This window comes from Gastrolobium bilobum, unplaced genomic scaffold (assembly GCF_033153095.1).
Source record: "Gastrolobium bilobum isolate Gb01-03AN ecotype WA unplaced genomic scaffold, APGP_CSIRO_Gbil_v1 utg3711, whole genome shotgun sequence".
NCBI lineage: Eukaryota > Viridiplantae > Streptophyta > Magnoliopsida > Fabales > Fabaceae > Gastrolobium > Gastrolobium bilobum.
The window spans coordinates 468,961-491,909 of NW_026899314.1; the positions used below are offsets into that span (position 1 = coordinate 468,961).

A 22,949-nucleotide genomic window follows, 5' to 3' on the forward strand; every position below is an offset into this window, starting at 1 on the left:
GTAAAGAGATAGACACAGAAAAACAGAAATTATGAGAGAGAGAGAAAGTGAGTGATTTTTTAATTTAAAATTTAAATAATTTTTTTTCTGTATCTGTCTTTCTCTTAAAAGGACAGAGTGTTATGTCATTTAAAATAACAAACACTTTTATTATTTTTTTAATATTCTTTTCTGGGTCCAAGTCCAACTACTCAGATCTTTATAAGCACGCGCCACGCGCGGCTTCTGAATCGGCCACGTGTCATTGGTAGTTCCACACTTGTTTTGCGGAGAAAGAGAGTTTGGTGGAAACGACAACTCAGACCTCGTCGTTGAAACCAACGTCTTGCGGTCGCGTATTCAGGGGCGGTTTGGTCCAAAAAAAAATCCAGGGGAAATTCCGAAATTGACCCCGTTGTGACCGAGACCGTTTCATTGCAATCCATATGTTTCTCTCTACAGAGAAATTTTGTAAGGTAATTGACTTACTTAAAGATAAAGATTTAATTTTTATTATGTTATTTTTTATGGGCTTACGGCTTTGGTGTTTGTGAGAGAAGGTATATTCTGGGTTTCGATACTCTTTTGATGACAAAAATCACCATCTATATGTTATCAAAAAAAAAAAAAAAAATCACCATCTATATTTCTCAGCTTAACTTCCTAGACATACTCCACATTCTTAGCAGAGTTTTGAGTTTCCATATTATGAGGTGAGCCTCATGCATTCATTTTTCCCATTATTTCTTCACTTCTGATTTTCTTTTCAATTTAATTCCATTTCTGGCCATCTGGGCATCTTCAATTTGCTTTTATTTTTTGTAAAATTTTCTGTGGAAAATAATTATTTGGGTATGGTGGGGTGATCCAGCAAAATGTTCCATGTGGGTTGGTGTTACATTGCCGTTTTTCTGTTTCTAAGCCACGTGTTCCTTGTTGAAGGTTGTGTTTTTGGACACTGGGTACAGTGGTGATTTATGATGGATTTGAACTATTTGTCTTGATCTTGTTATGATTTTTGAGATACAGTGCGTTGTGCATTGGAGGGAGTCCTCATTTTGTGTCAAAGTTTGCTTTTTTAGTACTTTACCGGGTGGAACTGGGACTTTGTATCTTTTTTCTTGTTTGGAACTCTCTGTTTGTTCTGAGGTTATTGTCATTTCCTGATTCAATTTTTTGGCTAATTATTGAGTTCAAAAACAGTATTTGCGTGGTAGTAATGAATTAGCTTTTAACTGCATAGATCAAGTAGGAAATTCCTCAGAGATAAAAGATTCATGGCATTTGATTTTTCATTATTCATTATTTTCCTTTCAAAATTTGTATCACCCCCCCTCCTCTCTCCCCCAAGGGCTTGCTTTAATGTCTAATTTTTATTCGCTTCTAATAATCTGTAGGATGATTGTTCACATTAGTCTTGTGAACTGCTGAGCCTGTAGATCTTGTATTTTCAGCAAATGGAAGAATTTGGTGGTCTCACTGGTTTCAATACACAATTCTGACTAGAGGAGTACATAATCATCAGTTGTGATCTTGTTATGAAGTTATATTTATAGTACATTTTGCATGGTACCTATTTTCCACTTCACAGGATCAATTTAGTGACTTCAAGTTTAAGACTTGTTTGATTTGTGGTTGGTTGTCAGCAACTTATATGCTCTAAGAGACTGCTATATGTTTTAGGGGACTTTAGTTGCCTGTGCATGTTTGTATGCTTTTCTTCCCTAAAAATTATTATTTTCCCACAAGTTTTGTCTTATCAATAGATGAATTACATCGGTGTTGCTGTTTATGGCAGATTTCTCTGTGGCCTGTGAACCATGCTGGAATTTGTCAATGGTTGCAGCAACTTGTTTGTGTGCATGATAATATTATGATAAAGATGGTGGATATGACGATGTTGATGGTGGTAGATTAGCAGAGGGCCAATTCCACTTGTAACTGGATATCTCTAGCTGATGTAATTACTAGAACACATTACCATGGATTAGTGAGAATCAAGGACTCAAGGGCCAGAATTATTTTTGTTAGGTGTTCTTGTAGTTTGGTAGAGTAAAGTAGTTTTTGAGAATCTGGCTCTTGACATTATCAGGTAATGGATTAATGGAATATAACTGCTGAACCATTGGAATCTCCTTTCAGACTTAAGATAAAATATTGTGAAAGATAACTAACACACTCGGAGTGCACACTTTGTAATAATGGACGTAGCTGTTTCTCCACAAGCACAAAAGCAGAACTTGCAGACAACAGGTCGCAGAATCGTATGTGCTGCATCCCAGATAGATCTATGGCTTGTTGTTCGAGAAGGATCTTTGAAAGATGTAGAGTTGGCCTTGGGACTATTGAAGAAGAGTGGAGGCAATATCAATTTGAGGAACACTGTTGGGCTGACTCCTCTTCATATTGCGACTTGGAGAAACCACATTCCCATTGTAAGGAGGCTTCTTGCAGCTGGTGCAGATCCTGATGCCCGAGTATGACAATTTCTCTTTTCTGAATTTTCTAGTTTTGCAGATATGTGCTTGCCCTTTTCTTTAAGAAGCATTGGTTCTGTGACTGTTTCTTGATATTTAGTTCTCAAGAGTCAAGACCATAACGGATAATTGTTTATTTATTATTACTTGTAATGATCATTCTACATGTTATACTAATCACTTTTTGTACATTTCACACATTGAATGGTTGATAGATGATTGTTTAACTACTTTGCTGCGATCTATCCTTAACTGAATTCAGAAAATGATTGAAATATGTGTGTATAAATTAAGATGAATTTAAAGCTGCCTAAGAAGTTCATGCGTTGATATGTAGTGTTTGCTAATGTTTAAATTTTATTGCATTGATGGATATTCCATTAAATTTAATGAGCTGTAAAATGTAGTGATGACAAATACAATCACCAAAAAAATATTGTTGTCATAAAACTGTCAACCCTAACTTGTAAGGAAATGAAATGTCCTCATGAGATTTCTCTGTTCTGGAAATTATTTATTATTTTGGAATGAATTATTGGTATCAATATTATAAGATGGAAAGTAGTAACATTCAAATAATTTCTTTGTTTTTTCACCTAAATATGCAAAGATCTTCTATTGTTGCTACTTAGATCCAAAACCTTGGTAAGTTGGTAGGGTAAAGAATTAATAAAACTATGTTTAGACTGATTTCTAATCTGAATTTCTGAGGTTTAGCCTCTTGAAATCCAAAAATGATCTTAATTGGGATCCTCCATGATAATTATCTTCTGACCATTGATCCAGATGCGGAGTCATAGTTTTTACATCCCTGGTGGTCATATCTTCTTCATTTGGCTTATCATTTTCGTGTATTGATTAATCACCTAAGCATTGTACTCAATAGTCTCATTGTTTAGCATTGATACATGTAGATTTATATGTTGTACTACAAGGCTAATCCATCTCAGTTGAACCTCCCTTATCTTTAATCCCTGTTTGAGTGGCTTCTTAGGATTGAAATGAATTGTTGATGTTCCTTCACTAAACAAGTAATCTGGAAATTAATCTTTTGCTGTATTATAGATTATTTGCATTTCATTTGTGGTTCAACATTTTGAAATGTATCATTAAATCAAAGACACCTGCTAGCCTGGCTTGGGGAAAGGGGATATCTTTCTACTATAGTTTCTGAGTGTTTGACTTTTGTCTAGAAGTTTAGCCCAAAAACTTATCATTATTTCATAGTGTTTTCATACTGATGATAAGCTGTAATATAGGAGAAACTAACTTGTTCTTTGTCTCTTTGAATCCATTATTGCTAAAACTTGTTTTATTTTCAGGATGGAGAATCTGGATGGAGTAGCCTTCACAGGGCTCTGCATTTTGGACATCTTGCTGTGGCAAGCATCCTTCTTCAGCATGGTGCCTCTATGACATTGGAGGACTCCAAATCTCGAATACCTGTAGATCTCTTATCTGGTTCTGTATCTCAGGTTTTGGGAAATGAATGCAGTTCAGGTATAAATTGTGGTGCCTTGACTACTTTGTTATGATTTGGATTGTTGTTGCCAATTGAAAGTAGTCGTATAGGATGACAATATGACTTTTGGTGCATCTTTAGTGGCTACTGAGGTCTTTAGTTGGGGCAGTGGTGCAAATTATCAGCTTGGAACTGGAAATGCACATATTCAAAAGTTGCCATGCAAAGTTGATTCACTTAGTGGTTCGTTCATAAAGCTGATTTCTGCAGCGAAGTTCCATAGTGTGGCACTTACTGCTCGTGGAGAAGTGTATACTTGGGGATTTGGAAGGGGAGGTCGTCTAGGGCATCCTGATTTCGATATACACAGGTATATTTTCTGTTTCTGTATAAAGCTAGATGAACATGCCTTTTGCTAGTACTGGTGTTACCATGTATATTGAATATATGAAGAATTTGGTTTGAGTTAGTTCTACAGATTTCTTTGTTTTCCTCTTCATACCTTGCATGAGAATCCGGTTGACCATCTTACTAAATACTCCTTTGAAATGAAAAAATAAATAAATAAATTAAAGTTTAGTATTCAATATTTGGCAATCAACATTCTCTGTTGCTCATAATTGTATTGACAGGTTGTGATGTAGGACATGTATTTGCATGTTCACTTTTTTAATTGGCTTCCAGTTTTAAACACTTAGTCTCAAGCTTTTTGTTCTTGATGTTTAACTGCATTTTGGTGGTATATTGCTGGGAACCAAAATTGATTTTATGTGGCGGCAGAGTCTATTATTATACATGTTGAAGAGAAACAGGTATTTGTAGCTTTTGTTAAAATAACAAGTTAGAAGAAAAACCAGCTTTTTTTCTTATTTTTAAATAGTGATTCTTAATTTCTTATTAACTTTCGACATTAGAAATTTCACGGCACGAGCAAATGGGAACTTCAGTTCATTCTTGCAAGTGTTTTATCTTTTTTTAAACTTTTTTGGGTGAGGGGGGTGATATGATTGTCATCAGCTTATGCTTTTGGACAATTTTCAATCCGAGTTTATATTGTTATACTCATTGCAGTGGTCAAGCTGCTGTCATCACTCCCCGCCAGGTGACTTCTGGTCTGGGTTCCCGCAGAGTGATGGCAATTGCTGCAGCTAAGCATCATACCGTTATAGCTACGCAGGGTGGGGAAGTGTTCACTTGGGGATCCAATAGAGGTAAAACTTGGCGATATTTTATATTCATATCAGTTTTGAGTCTTGTGATTGTGAACTACTTCACTGGATGCAAACCAACAATCTTTTCTATTGCATCCCTGCCCTGCTTTTTAATAAGTATACTTATGATTTTCTCCCAATTATCATTGATTAATTGTGAAAGAATTAGGTTGTTTTTGGTAATTCTTTGTTCTGCAGTATGAAATTATATGAGAGTGACACAGAATTAGCATCAATATTTTCTAGTTTCATTATGATGCAGAGGGACAGCTTGGGTACACTTCTGTTGATACACAACCCACGCCTCGCAGAGTATCTTCTTTAAGGACAAAAATTGTTGATGTTGCTGCAGCAAACAAGCACACTGCTGTAGTTTCTGATTTAGGTGAAGTTTTTACTTGGGGTTGCAATAGAGAGGGTCAGCTTGGTTATGGCACCTCAAACTCAGCATCTAATTACACCCCACGTGTGGTTGAATCCTTGAAGGGGAAGACTTTAACTAGTGTTTCTGCTGCAAAATATCATACCATTGTGTTAGGATCTGATGGAGAGGTAATTATTTTCAGATCATTGTCATTTCGTTAATAATTCAATTTCTTCTAATTGTAAGAAACTGTATTTACAATCTTCATATTTGGGACTTAGGTAGCCCATTAAGACTACTTGGGCCTTACAAATAAGACACGTAAACACTTAATTAGCATAATCTGACCTAAAATACTTCTCAGAAAAAATTAACTAAAATATCTTGAAATCATAAAGATTTAATTATTTTCTTTTCTACTACTCCTGCATCACATTGTTTTGGAATATAAACAATTTTCAGAGTGATAAGACCTAAGTTTTTGGGCACTAATATTATTCTTTCCTAAAATTATGTTCAAGTTGAACTACATAATTCTTTTCAGGTACATGGATATGAAACATTTTATCATGATTAGTTATATGTCAGTTAATTTATTTTTTGGGAAATAATAATAGTTTCGAGTTTTCATTTTTAATTTCTAATTTTCATTGTTTTGCAGGTATACACCTGGGGTCACCGACTTGTTACTCCGAAACGTGTAGTGATTACTAGGAACTTAAAGAAAAGTGGAAGCACTCCTTTAAAGTTTCATCGCATGGAACGACTTCATGTGGTTTCTATTGCTGCTGGAATGGTACATAGCATGGCTCTTACAGACGATGGTGCGTTATTTTATTGGGTCTCCTCCGATCCTGAACTTCGATGCCAACAGGTTCTTATTCTCTGAATTTCTCTTTTCACATACATTCTGATTTTGCTTTGACAAACATGTTGATTAGAAACATTTCTCTTTTAAAAAAATTATGTACAGTTATATGCTATATGTGGAAGAAATATGGTGAGCATATCTGCTGGAAAGTACTGGACCGGAGCAGTTACAGCTACAGGTGATGTTTACAGGTGGGATGGGAAGAAAGGTAAGGATAAGCCACCTGTTGCAACTCGGTTGCATGGTGTGAAGAAGGCTACTTCAGTTTCAGTTGGTGAAACGCATTTACTATTTGTGGCTTCCCTCTATCATCCTGTCTACCCTCCCAACATGATTGATAATTCTCAGAAGCTCAAGTTGAATAACATGGATGAAATGGAAGAGTTAAATGAAGACATTTTATTTGAGGATGTGGATTCCAATAATATGGTATCTACTGCACAATTTGATTCTTTTGGGCAGAGGTCTATACCCAGCTTAAAAAGCCTTTGTGAAAAAGTAGCGGCTGAGTATCTAGTGGAGCCACGGAATGCCATACAACTGCTTGAGATTGCTGATTCTCTTGGAGCAGATGATTTGAAAAAGTATTGTGAGGTAATGATCTTGACTTCTGTACAAAGTATTTGCAATACAATTTATCAAATGGGAGTGGTGTTCTTGCTTCTTGTTCAGATTCGTTATGTAATATTTTATTATTTCTTAACATTTGAATTATATGCCACTGAAAACACACACACAAGTTAAGACCTGAAAGAAATGCTGACATGTGTCACTTTAAAGATCTCAATTTGACATGCTTGTCATTTAAAATCTTGACAAGTGTAAGTATGAACCCAAATTGATTATTTATTGATAATAAATATAATAATAGTAAAGAACTCATCTCATTATTGGCAATAAATTCATGACTTCAAAAGTCACAGCCTTAAATTCATCAGACACTTTTACAAAACTGTTATAATAAGTATAGTAAGAATAATATGAACTTAAATTGAACAAATTATTATTATGTTGTCAAGCTTTCTCTTAATTAAGCAACAATAGAAACAAGACTTTCTGCTTCTTGCTTTGAAGAAAGTAGATTTCTTTCTATCCACAACATTTTCTTTAATAAAAGTTCAAACTTTTGTTAATTTTTATAAAAGTACAATATTTTATTAAATTATTAATTCTCAAAATTCAAAAAGAAAATGTGTAGTAGAAATAACACTGTTATGGGCATTTTTTAAGCCTATTCTCATTGATTCTTGAATCATATTTATGTACGGCCTTTTTTAATTAGTAATAATATTTCTCTTTTCTATATCATAATAACTCTGTACATGGTCAGTTTTTTCTGTGTGTGTGATAAATGGAAATGCAAATTTATTTTGATAAGTTGTGTTTGAACAAAAGCAATAAATATCAAATGCTACATCAATGAAAAGACATAAATATTTTGTAAAATGTTATGAAAACACACCTAAATACATGACAAAAATGGCCACTCCAGTTCTTCATTTGTTTCCAAAATGCAACATCTATATGAGGGTAGTACTTGATTAGTGTGTGTTCATTCATTTAAATTAACATCATTGTCCACAAAGAATTTATGAATCATTTCTAATATTATTTTTGAAACTAGAAATTAAAATAATAAGAAAGTATTTTTCACTTTATTTTTAATTTTTATATGAATCACCGAAAGAGTAAAATGAAAAGTTATAGTGAATTTTGAATATGAAAGGATGACCTGCATTTTTTGTGGACTAGAAAATTGAGGAAATCTATGGCAGAAACTAAAAGAAACATATGAAAAGTTATGTTTTGCTCTACTTTATTTGAACCTCTGCTGTGACTTTAATTGTTATTATTATTTTTTTGCCTCTTATGTCTTAAGTTTACAAAAAAAATTTTATATATTTTAATTTACAAATTTTTTTATATTCTGTACAATATACAGGTGTTGTTATATCATGAGAGAAATTTAACATTAAAGTAGTTACCTTGAGCCTTACAGCTTATATAATTCTACCATCATGGATGCGTCCTGGTAATTGAATTGGTATTTGCCGATATATTTAGTTGGATATGTATATCTTACATGATATGGTTGTTGGTTATATTAAAGCGTTTACTATTTACTGGTTTCAGGAGATTGTCATGCGCAACCTTGATTATATATTTACAGTTTCATCACATGCTGTAGCAAGTGCCTCACTAGATATTCTGGCGAACCTTGAGAGGTTGTTAGACCAGAGATCATCCGAGCCATGGAGTCACCGTCGGCTTCCTACTCCAACTGCTACTTTTCCTGCCATCATTAATAGTGAAGAGGATGATAGTGATAACGAGTTTCAAAGGACTCGTGACAAATCCATGAAAATGTATGCACTGAAATTGGATAAAGTCCAAAAAATAGATTCCTTTCTACTGCCCAATGATGATCCCAATAAAGAAATCTCTAAAGTAGTTCGAGCTATAAGGAAGAAGTTGCAGCAGATTGAGATGCTTGAAGCTAAGCAGTCTAATGGACATCTTCTCGATGACCAGCAGATTGCGAAGCTTCAATCTAAGTCAGCACTTGAGAGCTCACTTGCAGAGCTAGGTATTCCTGTTGAGACTTCACAGAATAAAGAATCGGCTTCTGTTTTACCAGAAGGGAAAAGTAGTAAGAAAGGTAAACTTTCAAAAAAACAAAGGAGAAAGAGCAGCAAATCAAGCACTGTGCAGACGGAAATAGATTCTGTTTATTCTAAAAATGAAGTGATTCCCAAATCTGAGGACTTGTTGGACATTGACATCATGACGGTTCCTAGCTCAAAGGTTGGTTTCCTTCCAATGTGTTTGTCATACTATTTGAAAGCATTGTTTGAAATTATATTTCCATTTAATTTCTTTTCTTGCTTATATTTTCTTGAGTCAAGACTCGAGGTTTCTGATACAATTGGTTCAGAATATGACATAAAAATAGAAGAACACAGTGATTTGGGTCCAGAAGCAACAACTTCTGGGTTTTCTGATATTAATTGACGGAATTACAATACTGGAATTTAAAAGATTAACTACTAGAACAGTAAACAAAGAAAGAAATACAATTCAACACAATTTGAGAGGTGTTGATTCTCTCCCAATTCCAAGTTCCAAATTCTAGTCTGCCTTCCTTCCTCCCTCGCCACGCTTCAAATAACCAACTTCTCCCTGGCCACGTCATCGTTCCTTTCTCTCTCTTGGCCTTCAATTCTAACAGAATTCCCTTCTAGAATCTCTTCTGCTGAGTCAGCTACTCCACATATTCTCCTGTGACGCCTCCTAGAGTAAACTTTGGGACTCACCGTATCAGTTTCCAGCAAGAAGTAATTGTGAACTAGATAAAGACAGCTATAGACAGATCAATGATAGTTTTTTTTATTAAGCCCTTATTTGAGGGTATTTGCCATTGATGAACATCTCTGGGTTAGATATGCAGTCTGAAAGCACTGTTAATAAAGATCTTGGCTGGGGATTTGTTTATTTAGTAAAACAGTCAATCTGGTTGGAGCCTATTTGCAGGCTCGTAGGTATTAAAACTTTCATTTTAGAAGAGTATATATGCAATATCATATCCTTGTTTCTAGAATATATATTTATACAGAAGTCATTTAGTCCTTTTGGCTAACCAAGATGATTAACTAGTTATACATGCTAAGAAAGGCCCATTTGAAGAGATTTTGAAATTGGAGGAACACCTTCCACACCCTAACATGAATATTATTATATTTTGAAGAACATGTCTTCAAGAAGTTCCTGTCTTTTTCTTTTCGGTTGTCGACAAGAATTATTTGCTTAGTTCCTTTCATATGTTATATTGCTCAAAATTCTCAATTTTTGATAGGTGGAAGAGGATGCCATGTGCGAACAGACAGCAACAGACCAGGGTGCGAAAAATTTAGCTCTTGTTGTACTGAAGAAAGATGCTTTAGAGTTGCTCAAAGATAAGGGTCAGTCACCAAAGATTTCTAAGAAGAAGAGCAAGAAGGGTGGACTTTCTATGTTTCTGAGCGGTGCTCTTGATGAAGCCCCGAAAGAGGTGGCTCCAGCTCCACCTCCACCGTCACCAAGAAATGATGGTCCTGCATGGGGTGGGGCCAAGTTCATAAAGGGTTCTGCTTCTCTTCGCGAAATCCAGGATGAACAGAGCAAAATAATAAAGGGAAACAAGCCATCTGGTAGTAAAGATAAGTTGGAAGATCCTTCTGATTTTGATAGTGGGGGGAAAATAAAGTTGTGTTCATTTCTTCCTTCCAGCCCAATACCAGTTGCCCCAACTCGTAGTTCCCAGGTATCTGATGGAGAAATAAGTACCCCTCCTTGGGCTGCTTCAGCAACCCCTCCCCAACTCTCTCAGCCATCTTTAAGGCACATCCAAATGCAACAGGTTTGTGAATTAAGGCTTCCTTTCATGTGTTTAATTATTTCCATGTCGGTGTGTTGTAATTGTGTAATATCTGCTTTGAACCAGTGGGTGATAATTCTTTATGCCTTCTTGGCCTATGCATATTTTGATTGCATTTTGGTTTTATTTTACTTCTCATAGTGTCTAGTGCTCAATTGAGGATGTTGTTTTGTAAACAGGGAAAGAAACAACAAAACCTTTCCCATAGCCCAAAGACTAGAACAGCTGGATTTACTATTGCCGCTGGTCAAGGCTCACCATCTGAAGCAACCGGGGTGAGCCGCTGGTTCAAGCCTGAAGTGGAAACACCGTCCTCGATTCGATCTATTCAAATAGAGGAAAAGGCTATGAAAGATCTCAAGCGTTTCTACAGCAGTGTTAAGATTGTCAGAAAGCAGTCTTAAGGCCATCTTATGTATTTATAAAGGTAGCAAGAGAGGCTCTTTTCTGTTCTTCTCTACCCTGTGCCTTATCAATTTTTTTTCCTTACCCTTTTTCACTTTCCTTGTGGGTCCAATGACTGTAAATTATTCTGTACAGATAGTTGCAGGGTATATTCTTCTGTCACTTTCAAATGAGTAGTGTAGTAGTGTCTAGCTTCTTAGCATCCGGGTCTTTCCATTTTCTGTCTTTCCCAACTAGCTTTGTATATGACCAAGTTTTTTACATGTGTACTCATTTTTAACTGTCTCAAGTTGGAGACTGGTCAAAATAATGATCCTGAACATGATGTCAATTGATGAACTGAGCTAAGTAGCGCCCGAGGGCAGACATGGTTACTGATTTTTATGACTCAAGTTACTTCAAGGCTCAAGAATGTCACAATAAGAGAACACTACTTTCCAAATAAGGGCTATGTGTGTGTGAACATCTCTTTTGCAATTCCTCTCCCCTCTATTTTTCCTGCTACATAAAGTTAATGCTGCTTAACAAAACCCAGGCCATAAAGCATCAAGCTTTATTTAAGAAATAAATAATTGAATAAACTTGATTTGCAACACTAAAAGGTGCAAAGATGAATGTCTTAAGTTGCTGACATACAGAAAGCTTATATAAAAGCAATATATGAAGAACCTCAAATAAATGGAACAACTTTAAGGCAGCACAAAAGGGTCATGGCTCAAGGTGAATATATATAATTTAGGGGAGAGATTAGGGTTTGAAGATACTATTTCAACTTTAAAAGCCAAAAATTGTACCTGGCCCTATTGCTTCAGTTGAAGTTCTACCGTGACCGTTTTTCAACAACTTCTCTGCATGGAGAGAAGAGCATCAGGTACAAATTAGGTGAACGTTGTTTATCCAAAATAATAATAATTAGGTGAACGTTTTCACTTTTTATTGGAATATTTATATGTTCACAATTTTATTAAAAGTTACAAGCATTTTGCAGTGCTTATGCCAAGACAAAAACAGATCAGCAGGCTTATGATCACTTATTATGTATAAAGATAGGAGAATAATTAATTTCTCCATGCGTTGGATTCTTCACTTCATTCAATGTTAAAGTTTTAAAAAGGAACACTGAAAAGCATATGATTGCAGTTATGATAAGACAGAAATTGAGGGTAGGAACTTGGAGAGGGTTATGATTTAGTTCCAAGGCATGAAACTTGGAGTTATCGGAAACATAAGAGAGGTTTATATGAATTTTGGACTTTTTTACTTTATAAGCTAACTTTTGGAACAAGGCTCTTCCAATGTTTGTATCAATTGGTATAGTATTCGCTAGAGACTAGACTATGTGATGGAATATTGTGATCTAGTATTCATAAAAAAAGAGTAAACTACTTTGGATTTTCATTTCTGTCTCGGAAATTTTTTGTCATACATCCATAAGAACTACAGAAAATACCTCCTTGTAAAAATTGACATCTATTGAATCTGTGCAGTGTGTTCAAATTTGCTTTAAATAAAGAGAGATGGATGTATTTCTTTCTCTCTTAGCTGTGGATGTAGGGAAATAATTCTTGCATAGACTAATCACAATTTTATGACCAATCTCTTTTAAATGTATTAGTTTATATATAGGTATTTATTGGTTAAATATGTTTGAAAAATATAATTTATCAACTATTTTTTACTACATCATCAAGTAATTAATTGTTCATATTAAAAATATCAAACTAGTTATTTACAAAAAAAAAAAAAAATCAAACTAATTAACTGTTAGAGATATTAAAATTATTAATGTAACTTCATTCAACAGCTTAAATTTTTGAATTGAATTGATTCTTTACATAATATTATAAGAGCTTTGGTGTCATGGATCTGATCCTCACCGCCTCTCATTTAATTAATAATCAATTAAGTCTTGTTGTGTCTCTTAGCACAATTAGACTGCCTGATACATCATTCACTCTGGTTACGAGGAGACATGTTAAAGATATTAAAATCATTAAATTGATTCTTTAATACAGACTATCGTTGCTTTGTACCTTTATAGCCAAACAATAGGGGAGACATGAACAATCAATAGCACGTGAACAATGAACTTTTTTATTTTTTTTAGTAGAAACGTGAACAATGAACTTGTTTGCTCCCTTGTTCTATTTTCCTTTTGCATCGAACTCATACATTTGTGTCAGAGAGAAATGGGAAAATACAGATAATGAAAAGTAAAGGAGGAGGTAAAGAAATTAAGTTAAAAGAAAAAGGTTGATTGGAAATATTGTGGGGCAAGTGACTTTGAGGAAGAAGGTTGAGAGAAAGCAAAAGGAGAAAAATCCACTAAAAAAATGATGTGATATGCCCATGAACAACAATATGAAAATATGTTGTTTGAGATTAGATGCCAAATATTTGAAATTGATGATTTGACGTTACGAAACTACGATAAAGAGAAAGGACTACAACTTACAAGATTGTTTTATGACTAAGGAAATGTACACAATTCATGGAAGAAAACCAATTTGTTCACCATTGTTGTACTTTCCAAATGCAATTTTGTCAATCCAATTCACCATAGACAGATAAATAATAATGGTAATGGTTATGTCAAACCAATTTTATCAGTTCATCGTTTTTTCTTTCTAGATTTCATTAAACTGGAACAATCTTGTGGCAGTTAATTATGGGCTTGGTGATGGATCATCATGATAAGTGGTTACTAAACATTCCTATTTGTGGAGAGAAGAAAATATTCAATTTTATATCGTCATAAGGACCGTCGGCATATTGATAGAAAGAATATTAAACATCGAATTAAAATTTCAAATTATTATCCATCCCAGGTTAATTATTTCGGTAGGTAAACTAAACAATGTCGAGTAGTTAAGCAATCATGCACTTTTATTGAGGACTCATTTCTAAATTACTAGTGCGCAAATGGTGCTATCCAATGACATGTGTTGAATTATTGAAGATGAGGGTGGTTTATACTTCAATAATAATATAATAGTGACAGCTCCAACTTACTAATATTTGATGTATAAGTCTGTTTGAGATTACGCATTAACTAAGATTTCGTGGGTGGTTTCAGTATGGCCTTATTTTTAGGCAATCAAATTTATTCGTGAAAATTTCGAATATACTTTTTGTTTTTATTTTAAATACGGGCAAGGGTATATTTTAGTCACCTTGTCAAATTGAGATTGATGCCAACTGGGAATAGCTCACAAGGTTGTCTTTTTGTTTATAACATGAATGACTTTGGTTTGAATACTAGAATTTCGTCAATATAAGTAACCTATAATTATTTGTCTTGACTTTAGATTTAAGAGATCCATCACCTTAAATTTTATACTCACAAAAAAAATGTCTCTCACTAAATGATTATAAAAGTGCATCCTTCTTATGGAGACTTCTTTCTAATTATATATTCAAACATGCTTGGGCACTATACGGAGAAATGAATAGTGTACTTAGATTCTCCTTAAAAATATATGGAAATGGATCCTCTCATGTGTAATTTAACATGATCATGTCATGTGGGAAAATTTTAACCATTAATAATTGAAAATGGATCTTCTCATGTGTAATTTAACATGATCATGTCATGTGAGAAAATCTTCACCATTAATAATTAAATCAACGGTGTACCTGAATCAAATATCATTAACGCAAGTGGTGAAATTCATTTGATTTTAAACTAAAAAAAATGATCAGATATACAAATTAAGAACAAATTCTTTATATATATATATATATATATATATATATATATATATATATATATATATATATATATATATATATATATATTAAGAACAAATTAAAAATATTTTATATGATCGGATATAAAATATGATTTAAGATGCAGTGCAAGATTTGTTATTCTAAGTTAATCATTTCTCAATATCCAAAAAAAAGTTAATCATTTCTCATATATATAGCGGCAGGATCCTTTGACACCGGTATTAAATTTTAAAATTTGATACAAAATCTTAACCGTTGATTTTCGCCAACCAACGGATATCATTTATTGGGAATCAAATTTATTAATTAATTATTAATTCCCAATATGATAACCGTTGATCGGCAAAAATCAACGATTATGATTTGGTGTCAAATTTTAAAGTTTGACACTAGTGTCAAAAGATCCTATACCATATATATATATATATATATGATATGTTATTCTACCTACTCTTATTTTGCCTACCTTTGCCTACCCCTTTCAATACCGTTAGATTACAATATCATCTAACAATGGAAATTTTCAATATAAAATAAATTCTTTTACCCCTTTCTCTCTTCCACTGCCTCTCACTCTTTCTCTCTCCCCCCTTTCTTTTTCTTCAATAGCGCTTCAGCAGCATAAAAAAAAAAGGTGCAAGCTTTTTTCTCAATTCGTACAACCCAGTCATTGTTATGAGCATTTATATAAAAAATTGAAATGGGGTGTCAAGAAGAAATAAATCCATATGCCTTATATGAGTAAATACCCTTTTTCGTCCCTGGAAATTTTCACGAAGTACAATTTAGTTCCTCGGTAAAAAAAAAGCACATTTCAGTGTCTGATTTTTGAAAAAAAGGGACACGTTTGTCCTTCTGTTACATGGAATGTGACGGCCCACTTGACGGAGGCCAGCTGGAACGTTAAGTGGCTGAGTCACTAACGTCACAACCACGTGGAGAGAAAGGAACGACGTCATCTTACATTGGAAGGCTGTATCAGGTGTATAGAAGGGGACAACGTCGTTTTTGGCATAGACTTCTTGAACCTTTGTTGTTGACTTAGTTAACACAGTCAGACAAGTAACTTGTCCATACCCGCCATTTCCTCCCCCATTTCCTCAGCTCGTGAGCTTCATTTGCAGTGAAGGTTGGTGACCTATGGTGCTTTGTTCCTGTACGTGGCTTCTGCAATTGCAAGCTTTTGGAAGTAGTGTGATTTAGGGTGAAGATCCTTAAAACGGTTGTGACTGTGGTGACATTCGTGCAAGGTACGTGAGAGAAACCCTTTCTTTATTATCTGTGGTCCCTCTATCCTTTTAGTTCATTGTGTTTTTTTCTTAATGTGGTCCCCCATGTGCGGTTAAGGGCAAGAGATGGTTAGGGTTTTTTTTTTATGTGGTCCCCTTTGGTAGAATATTTTTGGAACTTGTTACATGTGGTCTCCTTGTTGTTATTTTAAGTTGCTATGTGTAGTGATTACAAAAAAAACCCCAATTTTTTAGCAATGCAGCCATTTAAAATAACCGAGTGTGTTACAGTTGTATAGTAATATTGATAAAAATTGATTGGTTGTATGATATTGTAAATTAATATTAAGGTAGTGTAAAAAATGATTATGTTCTGTTTTCTATGCAGATGGATGAATATATAGTCATAAGATATCATCATGGGGGTGTGTTGGTTAGGAATGACAAAGGAAAGCTCACTTATGTAAATGGGAGAGTGGATGACTTACCTAAGATGGATGCAGACTATGTCAACTTGCGTGACCTTGATACTCTGTTCAAGGGGTTTGGCTATCAAAGGTGTAAACAGATGCTGTGGCTGAAGCTTAGTGAGAGGGATTTAGATGTTGGGTTATGTGTTCTTGAAAAGGGACCAGCTGCAAGCAAGAGATGGAGGAGAGCAGCAGCACCTTTACATGCAGTTAATGTGAACATAGCAGCTCCACATGAAGAGGAGATCCCTCTGAGTCAAGGAGGACCTTCAAGGCAGTCCCAGGCAGCTGAGGAAACCATTAGGGGCAACAACCCACCACCTACTGCCCCACCACCAGCAGAACAATTGTCAACTGAAACTGTCAATGCGAATAGCAGTGGCACAAGGAGTAGGCTTATGGCATTCATGGCCACACTTGGGTTTAGGCCACCAAGACCAGCTTGAATGAAGATGATCATTTTTTTGTATAGGGGTTCAGTTTTTGTTGTATAGGCAACAATGGTCCTTAGTACCCAATTTTTTGAATTGTATGAACCGACATCTGTACCCCCATTATTATTTTGTATTTAAGGCCTTTAGGTGAAGTACTTGCTTTTTTTTGAATCACAATATGTCTCTGTATGGGTGTATTTTGAAGCAAAAAAAAACAATAGGGGAATAGTTCTCTTTTGGGAAGTCTTGTAATTTTAGAATGTAAATGACTACAAGTTCCTTTTTTTTTAAATCATTTTTTCCCTTTGCTACAATATGTCTTTGTATTGCACTTTTTGAATCTCTGTATGAGTCTTTTTGATTCTTAGTATATGTTTTTGGAAAAAGTTTGTGATACAATGAGTTACAATGCAGGTGTTTAATGTGATGGGGTTGGTATTTGCTGGTTTGAAGTTGAATACGTGGTTTGAGTTACATTGCTACCATTGGGAATTTGCTGGTTTATGTTTGTTTACTGTCAAATTTTTGACTATAATTTCACTACAGGTCATGTTTGCTGCATTGGGAATTCGGTTCTCAAATTTTGTCTGCTACATATGCAGGTCATGTTTGCTACATATGCAGGTCATGTTTGCTTTTTTGCTGTTTGCTGTTTGCTACATATGCAGGTCATGTTTGCTACATATGCAGGTCATGTTTCACTCCAGCTTATGCCTACTGAGACTTTTAATTGTTTGTGTTACTGGCATACCCTTTTTGCTCTAAACAGCTCATGTCCATTTTTTAACTATCAGGGACCAGATAGGGCCCCGATGGCATTTGCCAGGGACTAAATTGGCCCCCGACACAAATTGTCAGGGACCAAATTGCGTTTAGTTTTTCATCATTAGATACCAATGTCCACTTCTCAATTTCCCATTTGCAACAAGGATTTGACTGGATATTTCACTACATCAAACTGTCATTTATCTGTAATGTCCATGTACCACCACATAACATCAGTCCACCCTCACTATGCAGGTAAAAATGCTTATGCCCCATCATGACAGTGGAATAGTTAAAAGGAATAAACTTCATATGATGATTGCCATGTGGGCTATATTACTCCATAACTTAGTTCAATTGCTATTGAAATAGGGTCTTAGTATATCATGAAGTTACCAGTATACACAAAATCACATTTTATAGCACAAAAAACAGAAATACAAAAGCCATATAATCATGGCATCTTGTGAACTTTAATCATCAAAAAACAGAACTACATTGTCATTACATTTCATTGAAGAAAAAAAACATTTCGTTCACTACATTTAATTGTTACAACAATTGCAATCAAAAAACATATCATCAAAAACCCTACACAAGCAGCAACTAAGACCCTAGCTGCCCTACCAACAAGCTTAATTTCCTTCTCCATCCTATCTAACTCCTCCATCATCTTCAGGTATAGCTCATTCAGCTTTCTTTCCTGCACCTTAATACTCAGTTCGTGCTCACTAATCTTCACACCTTGGTCATTCAACTTAGCTTGCAATTGGTCACTCATCATCATGTCCACATATTGAAGCTTGAAATCTATTTCAGCAACATCCAACTCCACCTTGTTCATTCTTCCATCTTCAAGCTCTAGCCTTTCATTACATACATCATCTACCCATCTAAAAAAATTACAAAAGGGCTTCTTATCCTGCCAAAATTGCAAACCACAGTACGCAAATATTCTAAGTTATCAAAACTCAATTTACAAATGTATACCTTGAAATTAGGGCACCCAAAGAATGCCCTATTTGGATTTCTCTCTGTTTTGGAGGTATAGACGATTGTTTGCCTCCCACATTTGCACCTTCGACCACCAGCCTGTGAGGTTGTTCTACACCCAAAAGACGTACTCCCACTTGATCCCCCCAAGCCAGATGACATACTTATCTTCTTCTACGCACCAGAAAATAGCCAGTAAACACCTTCTACTTGACACTCTTTTCAATCTTCATCGTGGGGAGCTTTTGGGGTTTTTTTGTTCATGGCTTAGGCTGATTTAGGGTTCCTAATTTGACAAGGACTAATTTGGGTCACTAACCCTTTCATGCAAGGGTCACCTGTCCAAACATTGGGATAGACACAAGGCATCTATCTGAATGACGTCGCTTTCTCTCCACGTGGCTGTGACGTTAGTGACTCAGCCACTTAACGTTCCAGCTGGCCTCCGTCGAGTGGGCCGTCACATTCCATGTAACAGAAGGACAAACGTGTCCCTTTTTTTCAAAAATTAGACACTGAAATGTGACTTTTTTATATCGAGGGACTAAATTGTGCTTCGTGAAAATTTCCAGGGACTAAAAAGGGTATTTACTCGCCTTATATTATAGAATCAAGTAGGCCTGTTGTTGGCCGTAACATAGAGAAAACATAGATCTTTTCTCCCATTTCAAGGTGAAAAACAAGATAAGAAGAAGGAGATAAGTTGATTTGTTTCAAATTTCAACAGCAAAGTAAAAACATTACGATAATCATGGATTAATTCAAATGACGGGTTATTCGTGGTTTTTTTTTTTTTTTTTTGTAATTTTGTGGTTTCTGCCCTGTTCAATTATACCATATTTAAGAAATTTTTAAAAAATACTCATCTAGCAGAACTATCATGCCATTAATCATTGCATGAATTTAGATTCAAATATAAATTTAGGTTCTAAACTACGCAAATTGATAGAAAGAAAGGGGAGGAGAGAGAAAAAGTGTGGGAGGCAATGAGAAGAAAAAAAGGGGAAAATGGTTTATTATATTCTGCAAATCTCCACCGTTGGATGAGATTGCAATCTAACGGTGTTGAGAGAGGTAGGCAAAATAAGAGTATGAAGACTAACATATCCACACACACACATATATATATATATATATATATATATATATATATATATATATATATATATATATATATATATAGGGCTTATCATTTCTCAAGCTGTCGGAAATAACTTTATCTCAGGCTACTAAATCATAACCGTACAAAGATGGTTCAATGGTAATAAAGGAAGAGAGAGAAAAAGAAAATCATAACCATTCAAAGTTGAATCATTTAATATAATAAAATAAATAAATAAAACGACGTAGTTTTGGAGTTACCGGAGATAAAGTTATCTCAAGTTGTCGGAGAAATGTTTTTCCCATATATATATATATATATATATATATATATATATATATATATATATATATATATATATATAGGGATTTACATTTCTGCGGTTGCTGTACGTGCAACAATCAAATACTTGAAAGCATTAAATGCGGGAAATCATAACCATACAAAAGATGAAAGTATTAAATGTGGAGAATCATAACCACACTACAAGAAATTTGTTTATTAGTGTCGCAAATTTCGTCACTACATATGAAATTTCGTCACAAATGCCTGCGTCGCAAATTTATTTGTGACGAAATTTGATTATTTGTGTCGAAAATTATCATCTGTGACAAAATTTGTGACGAAATTTTTTGTCACAAATAAACTTTTTTCTTGTAGTTACACCTGTCGTTGTTGTACGTAAAACAGCTCCAGAAATGATTTTACCATATATATATATATATATATATATATATATATATATATATATATATATATATATATATATATATATATTATCAGTGTGACCGTCCTGATACTTAGTGGTGGTATCCCAAAATGAAATTCACAATTAGACCACTTAATACTAGTCAAAATTAATCCAAATCAAGTTGATTCGGCTAATTTAATCGTTGAAAAAATGATTCTTGCATACCAAATTTGTTATACTACTTTTATATTAATATAACTCAAGTATAGGATGGTAAGGTATATAAATTTGTCATCTAAACTAGTAATAATATTTTGCCGTAATCTGGAACTTTGTTTATCAATAATTAAGTTATCATTAATCATTATTAAAACATTTAAAAAATTTATTCAAAGTTTTATAAAAGTTTTTGTATACTTGTATTGTTACATGTATTTTATTTTTAGGACATTATTTAGTTTGATTAACCGATTTAAATGGTCGAAAGTCTTGCTACTTCACTACTTGGATCTTATTTTAACAACAATATTTTAATGATTCAAGGAAATTAAGACGCAACAGTACAAAGGAAAAAAATAAATTTTTTTTTTTGCCTCTTTTCATCCATAGCTGACTAATAGTTAATGTATTGCGAAAACAATCAGTATTATTTTTTTAATAAATGTGTAACTAGTTTTAAATTTTAATTTCTAACTAATTTATATTTAAAATATGGGGGAAAAAGGAATGTGCTTTTAAAGAACACAAATTTATGTTTTTTTTTATCAGTTTTTAACTATGCATTCTGGAGAATGCATAGTTATAATATTAAAGTTGTACTCTTTTCATTTTTTATGTCAGCAGACAGATTTAGAATTGAAAGAAAAAAAATACAACTTTAATATTATAATTATGCATTATCGAAAATGCATAGTTAAAACTGCATAAATGACATAACGTGTGTCCTTTAAAAGGACACTCACTGAACTCTTAAAATATATGTAAAAAAATTCATAAGGTTTGTAATAAAATTAATAATTTTATTATGCTAAAACTAGAAATAGATAGATAAAATACAATCATGGCAAATTCAATGAATTGGCATGAATTAGGAACAAGTTGTTTGCTTCGTCTGGTTCATTGTAACCTTTAGATAATTGTTGAACACGTTACGACGGAGAAAATAGAGAAAGGAAAAATCTCATGTTACTCATCCAACTCCTTAAGTTTCATAGTTCTTGTCCACATCATCATCTCAAAAAGTTGCAGTTTTCATTTGATGCCCCTCTCCACTTCTTGAATCCTTAAAAATCTTTCAATTTAAGCAGAAACAGTACTGTCTGATAGTCTGGCCAAAAAATAAAATAAAATAGTACTATCTTGGTAGTGGTTCTGCAAAGAATCCAAATCATTATTTAATAGAAGATTTTTTATTTTTTTTTGGGAGAATGATCACATATAATCATTTCCATCATTTATCTTTTTATTATGGAGATATCCTCTATCTGCAATCTTTTTTTACCTCCAAAAATAGATCGTATGTTTCAATATATCGTTGACAACAAATAAACTTGTAGGTAGTTAATTTGGAAAGAGACGAAAATTTCAAATTCACATTTCAGACCACATGAATAAGGTTGTACTCTACAATTGGTTTTGTATATAGATTACATTATGGCCTATATTAACAAAATATTTAAAAAAAATAGTTTAAAAAGATTTTTATAAAAATAAAATAAGGATTTATTGTTTACCAAAAAAAATAAAATAAGGATTTATTGTTTACCAAAAAAAATAAAATAAGAATTTATGGTTTCTTATGTTCTAAAAGATAAATTTATTTCCTACACATATATAAAAGTGTGTAGAATTTATATTTTTCCTCTCTCTTCTCCTTAATTATATATATATGGTAGGGGTGTTCATCAATCGATCCAAACCGATTCAAACCGCGGTGACCGAACCGAAAAACCGATAACCGAATAAACCGAAAACCGAAAAATTGAAAACCGATTAAAAACCGCAAATTTTAATTGGATTGGATCGGTTTTTGGATGGGTTGATGAAAACCGATCCAATCCAAACCAATCCAATATATTAATTTTCCTCTACCTACTTGGGTATTTCCCTAATCATAGCCTAAAAATTTCTAAACCCAAGACCCATTAACCCATCAACTAAACCCAAGAAAAAATCTAGTCATATCTCATCAACAAAATTTTATCTTTGTAGAGCTTCATATCTCATTGCCAAAATTAAAAAAATTATATTATAATTTACTAATGCTTTTGTATTTCAAAAAAAAAATTACAAAGCCAATATATACAAAACATGTTATTTGCACAATAATCATGAAATAAATTTTAGGATT

General features: G+C 33.8%; 2 protein-coding genes across 2 annotated transcripts; one reads left to right on the plus strand and one right to left on the minus strand.

The window, feature by feature from the left end:
- The first annotated feature begins 545 nt into the window (after positions 1-545).
- Positions 546-11,595, plus strand: LOC133289425 (uncharacterized). The gene is made up of 11 exons (XM_061487353.1): positions 546-692; positions 1,778-2,456; positions 3,779-3,956; positions 4,060-4,288; positions 4,990-5,129; positions 5,392-5,681; positions 6,155-6,367; positions 6,467-6,958; positions 8,498-9,169; positions 10,218-10,760; positions 10,958-11,595. Exons 2-11 carry the CDS (start codon positions 2,181-2,183, stop codon positions 11,180-11,182), a joined length of 3,258 nt encoding a protein of 1,085 aa, XP_061343337.1. The 5' UTR covers positions 546-692; positions 1,778-2,180; the 3' UTR covers positions 11,183-11,595.
- A 6,729-nt stretch (positions 11,596-18,324) lies between these two features.
- On the minus strand, positions 18,325-18,968 carry LOC133289422 (uncharacterized protein At4g04775-like). The gene is made up of 2 exons (XM_061487351.1): positions 18,804-18,968; positions 18,325-18,735 (listed from the first exon to the last, which is right to left on the minus strand). Exons 1-2 carry the CDS (start codon positions 18,966-18,968, stop codon positions 18,325-18,327), a joined length of 576 nt encoding a protein of 191 aa, XP_061343335.1.
- Positions 18,969-22,949: the final 3,981 nt, after the last annotated feature.